Source organism: Protopterus annectens, chromosome 6.part1, assembly GCF_019279795.1.
Source record: "Protopterus annectens isolate FY-2018-M chromosome 6.part1, PAN1.0, whole genome shotgun sequence".
Taxonomy (NCBI): Eukaryota; Metazoa; Chordata; order Ceratodontiformes; family Protopteridae; genus Protopterus; species Protopterus annectens.
Genome location: NC_056738.1, coordinates 25427364 through 25433363, shown reverse-complemented (window position 1 = coordinate 25433363; position 6000 = coordinate 25427364). Strand labels below are relative to the sequence as shown.

The 6000-nt window shown below is 39.0% G+C and overlaps 1 protein-coding gene across 1 annotated transcript in view; it reads left to right on the top strand.

Annotated features, from left to right (window-relative positions):
* Positions 1–2650: 2650 nt before the first annotated feature.
* LOC122805246 (leucine-rich repeat flightless-interacting protein 2-like) overlaps positions 2651–6000 on the top strand; it is an 803415-nt gene continuing 800065 nt past the window's right edge. The window contains exon 1 of the mRNA XM_044075336.1: positions 2651–2824. Coding sequence (XP_043931271.1) covers positions 2735–2824 — 90 coding nt within the window. The 5' untranslated portion in view covers positions 2651–2734. The remainder of the gene's footprint in view (positions 2825–6000) is intronic.

The following is a 6000-nucleotide window of genomic DNA, read 5'->3' as shown; positions in this document are numbered from 1 at the left end:
ACAAGAAAGCTTGGAAAGTGGATGCTCTATCCTTCAGCTGGAAAAACCTATCAGTCTATCCCTTTCCCCCTCTGCCTCTGATCTCCAAGATTTTACTAAAAGTCAGACAGGAAAAAACAAAAATGAGTCTGATTGCTCCAGACTGGCCTCACCAACACTGGTACCCACTTCTAAGGAATATGCCACGCCTCCCTCCACGGTACTTGCCTCAGACTCCTCATCTATTGTCTCAGCAGAGCTGTCAAATTCTGCGCACTCAGCTCCAAACTCTGAATCTTGCAGCATGGCTAATCAACTAATTTCACCAATCGCATCCCTCAATAAACCTGTGATGGATGTCATTTTGGAGGCTAAGAAGGCCTAGTACTAGAAAATCTTATGCTGATAAATGGAAGAGATTCTGTGCCTGGAGCCAAGCACAAGGAATAAACACAGCAATGCCCAATATTCCTCAGATTCTGCAATATTTAACTGAGATGCTTCACAAGGGCCTGTCTTTTTCTTCTATAAAAATCCATGCCTCTGCCATCTCTGCTCATTACAACACAGAGCCTCTTCTCTTTTCTCATCCCCTGCTAAAGCAGTACCTCAGAGGGGCCAAAAACCTAAGACCTCCCAGGAGAGAACCAACTCCTGCATGGGACCTCAATTTTGTGATGGAAAAACTCACCCTACCTCCTTTTGAACCAGCTGCTACTGCAGCCATAACATTTCTTTCTTGGAAGTCTGCCTTTCTTTTAGCAGTCACTTCACCTAGAATGATTTCAGAACTACAGGCCCTCATTGCAGTGGAGCCTTTCATTATCTTTTATCCAGACAGGATGGCCCTCAGGAACAATCCTTCTTTTATGTCTAAGGTGGTATCCAGTGTGGCTCTTAACCAAGACCATTCATCTGCCAACTTTTTTCCCAAATCCGAGAAAACAAGGGGGAGCGAATTCTGCATTCTTTGGATGTACACAGACCACTAAGATTCTATTTAAACAGGACAAAATCTCTAAGAAAGTCTGAGCAACTACTAGTGGCATTTGCTGCAGGGGCAGAGGGGAAGGCTATCTCAAAGCAGACTATTTCAAAATGGATAAGCCATTGTATTACTTTCTACTACATGCACCATGGTAAACCTGTCCCAGGTTCAGATCCCATTCCACCAGGGCTGCATCTACTTCTGCAGCTTTTCTCAGAGGGGTTCCTACTAGAGACATTCTAGAAGCTGCTGCTTGGAGCTCAGTTCATACGTTCACAAAACATTACCATTTACCTCTCTTTTTCTAAATCCAGGGCAGGCTTTGCCACTGCTGTCCTGCAGGACCTTATAGCCGCTCCTAATGCTGTATAATTCCATCCTCCCATCCATAGCTTTGGGATTCTACCTTAATGTAATGTCTGCAACAGTGAAAAGACGAAGAACATAGTACAGTTGTGTACATTTACCATAAATGTAGATGTTCGAGTGTATTCACTGTTGCATTCCGAGTTACTCACCCGCCAGCCTCCTTTCTTATCCATTATTATATCTCTCCTTTCCTTCACTATGCTCAAAAGCCTTTTTGGTGTATTTGCTTTTAGTTGGAGGTAAACTTTTTGTGTTCTAAATTACATATATATATATATATATATATATATATATATATATATATATATATATATATATATAATATTTGCTCCCCATTTGTGGGGTACCTGACATCTGGGGCAAGAAAAACTGATTAAAATGGCGTTGGCTGCATGTTTTATACCCCTAACGACCTGATGTCATGGAAGAAGAGACAGCAACAGACGCAGGACCCAAGACTTTGTGATTAAGGCCAAGTGAGGGCAACCTGCCAGCAGATTACCCCAAATGTAATGACTGCAACAGTGAATACAGTCGAACATCTACATTTATGGTAAGTGTACACAACTACATTTTTTCTCCTGCTGAATTGTTAGCTTTCTGTATGATTCATGAGGATTTGTATATAGATTATGGTTTATGAATATTTTTTAGAATGGGACATTGTTATATAGATTAGATTCTGTGCCATAAGTAGATGGTGTAGCTGCACTATTGAGATGTCTTCAGCTATTTGATTTTTTTGTGGGCAATCCAGTGTTGAGACATGGAGGGAAGTTTGCCTGCGAATTTTGCCTTTTTATTTTAATGTGGATCTAGTTGAGGAGTCGCTTTGGAATGTGGATTATTGAGAATGCATGAGGCATGGAGTAGTGTTGGAAGTAGGTAGACAGAGGCTGTAGGTTTTCTGCTTCCTTCAATAAGAAATTTTATGTGGTGTAGGATTGAGTTTCTGATGTCTTTTTAATGGTTGTATCTGCAGGTTAAAATGCAATTGCTGTTCAACAGAGGAACATCTCTCTCCATCCTTTTCTTGGGTATGGTTAAGTCCTGCAATGTGTCTTAACACCAGTTAAGTGATACATGGCTAAAGTTAAAAGGGAGATGCACTTGTGAATTAGATGTGCCAGACAGAATTTGATTTTTTTTTTAACTTAGAAATTGTTTTCGAAAACTGCAAGTCTTTTGATTTATGTTGCAGAAGTTATTATAATTGTGGCTGCTTATGTCTCCGAATTGATTTAATATTTTAGCTGACCTTTGATAGGGGGGGCGGTGTGTTTTTGCAAAATAGTATTTTGGTCATTCATTATTTTTCATGTTATATTCTAGATCTCGATTCATTGGAAGTGTCCATACTCAAGTTAAAATTATAAATTTAACAGCATCTTGGAAGAAATGGGAACACCTGGATCTGGAAGGAAGAGAACTCCTATAAAAGACAGATTCTCAGCGGAGGATGATGCTTTGAATCAAATAGCAAGAGAGGTCTGTAACAAAAATGAAGCTAAGAACTGTTGCCATAACTTTTATTTATTGTTTTATTAATCCTCTTTTGCAAACAGAGACACCGTTAAGTTATGCTAGCAAACCACAATATGTAGATGCACTTTGTCATGCTGAGAATTTTTACTTGTCCCAAAACACATGGAAATGCTGACTTAAGCTTTACTTAGACGTTTTATGTTGCATGAAAAGAAAAATGCTTGCTGCACAATGTTTTGGATAAGTACTTCATTATCTTCAAGTCTAGATAATTTCTACTGTGTAGATTGAGTTTTTCACTGTTGTGATGCTTTGTTTACTGGTATCTTTGGGTTTTTTAGTTCGTTTTTTGTGCTTTCCGCAATTTACTTTTTCTATTTTTTTTCCTCCACCTTTACCAGACCTGATACTTATTTTGAATCTAGAGAATTAGCGTATTTAGTGTGCTTTTATCTTATTAGTGAACTGGGTACCAAGGACAGAAAGTCTGTAATCGTACAATTTATTGTCCTTCATTGGATCACTGCTGTTATATAAAGCAGAAACGCTTGAAGGGAAGTAATGGTTAAAGCCAGCACCACTGCCAGTTAAGTAAAATTTTATTAGTGTTCCAGTAATTAAATGCTTTCTTCTGCACAACAGTGTGGTCAGACTTCATCAGATTCAAGTCAGTGTTGGCAGTTCTGCAATACTGTGGGGTTATCTTGAGGTAACCTCTGACATCCTACTGGTTTACCAAAGCCAAATACCTTCACTCCACTATTTTACGTCTGGCATATGACCAAAGCAAGTGGGCATAGCTTGTACATACGCAGTAGTAGGAGATTAAGATCTGCAGACTATCATGCTGCTGATCTGAGAGCAAGATCTATGCTTTTTAGTCTTTTTTTCTGTGTTGTTGGCTGCTACCACTGCCTACACTTATTCTGACAAGTGTCCCATTGAGGAACAGTTTTTTTTTAATTGTATTTTTCATTGAAAGATTTGTTAATGTTAGATAAGAGAAGAAATTGTCACCGTGGTAGGCAGCTATCTTATAAGGATCTCCACTCCCACTGCTTATTCTGTTCAGGGTCTGAATGTGATTACAGAAACTGCCGGATCTGTCCCTAAGTTTTAAATGCCTTGAGCAATCCATGGTGGTGGGGCCCACAGCCTTGAACATCCTGCTCACACAAAAAAAAAAATTCAAAAAGGCGAGGCCTGAATTATCTGCTGCCCAGTCTGATTCACTGTGCACCTGCTAAGATGCTGCAGGAATCTGCTGTACATCTGACTCCTTTTCAGTCCTTCAGTACTGGGACCTCATGAAAGGCAAGGGGGCTTGAGGGAAGAGGTGCTTGATGCTTTGAAGTCCGTTAGGTTTCCAACCCAACTCGCGTCATTAGGGCAGATGTCGCCCCAGAGATAAAGAAATAGAAACCAAAAATGATCGGACACGGTCTGTCTTCATCTCGCCATCACCTGTGGGTTTGGTGCTGATCCTTTGGAACTGTCTCTGATGTTACTACAGTTCATAGACTCCAAAAAACTCTTGAGCGCACCCCTTACCCATAATGCTTTGGGTAAATTACCGCAGATCTTGTTTGATGCTTTTAGCTTCAGATGTGGTTTCTCCATATTGCTCTCATGCCTAGACGTTTTTAAAAATTTAACTTTAAATCTCTCCCTAGCTTTTCAAAATTATTCAAACCCCTTTACTTTGTGTAGATCAGAGTGTATATGCTGTGTCTTTAAGAAGCTTATCAAGGACTGAACATGCACATACAAGTACCAGGCACGTGCTATTCCCAGTGCCATTTTGGGACTGCAGCCAGAGAGTGAACATGTATGATTGCAGCAGTTAGTTTGTAGGCAAGTTACTTAAGTTGAAATCAGTAAATTCTATATTGATATGTTTGTATATAATAAAGCTGCTTGAACAGAACCCATGGAGACTCCTGTATTGTGTCCAAAGTAGGAGAGGGACATGGTGTCAGAACCGGGATGGCAGAGATTGATATTCAGAGCCATGAGGTGCAGAGATGATAGTGAAGGCAAACTAAGAGAAATGGGCATGAAAGAGAGACAGAAAAGAATCAAAGGTAATGAGAATTCACATAAACTACTTACTTCATTAAAAAAACAAAGGTAAACTGGAGCATTACAAGGGCTCAAACTGCATTATTAAACAAGCGGGAGGTACAAAAGGTTTATCAACTCAGCAAAATGTTTAAATCTAAGATATTTGATGAAATGATTATCAGAAAAGCAAAATGAGTATGTTTAAAGCAAAACTGGCATGTTTAGAGTAAAATGAGCACAAGATAAGTACAATGGGCATGAAAAGAAATTAAACTAACAAAATGAATATAATAAGGGCAAAAAGAGCACATTAAGCATCAATAAAGCAAGGCGACTGCATTTTTTTTTTTTTTTTTGGCAAAGTGCTATGTTTTGCATAACTATGACTTCGTATTGTATTAAGGGCATATCTAGAGTTGTTCTGACTATCTCAAAGTGTGAAAGTGTTTAGTGTGTTCTTATTCCTGTGCACATATTCCAAAGAGTTTGTGTGTGCAAAGTGAAATTATTTTGTGAAGTACAGTCTAAGTATAGCCGTTTCGAAACTTTTATTGTGCTGTGGATGTCTATTTGCAAAGTGCTGCCATTATGGAGTGTTTCTTGCATTGTAAAGAATTGCCTAGCAAGGTACTGCCTTTTTGGGAAAATTTCAGTGTGCTGTGTACAGTTTTTTCGCTAACTGCAATTACTTCAAAATGTTGACTCTGAGCTTCTCCTGCCCAATTCATTCACATCGTGTAGTTATTTGATATGTTTCTTAAACTAATGAGAGGTGATTTATTGCAATACAGTAATTTCAAGAGTATTACAGTGCTTGAGAGACTTGTTTTGTTAAGTTATACAGCAGCTTGTTGTGCTACTGGACTAAGTTAGAAGTACTGGCATACATTTCTGGCATATGTGTATGAGTTTGTGCTTATTTGCAAAACCGTTAATATGGCATATGGATTTTGAAAGCCCTTCCACTTGTATTTGACCAGAATGTTGCAGAGAACTGGAGAATATTTGAGCAAAACTACAATATTTTTATACAAGCAAGCTTATTCAGATAAAGATGCAAGCACCAGGGCATTCATTTTGCTAAACCTAGCTGGGTCTCAGAGGCCATAGAAAGA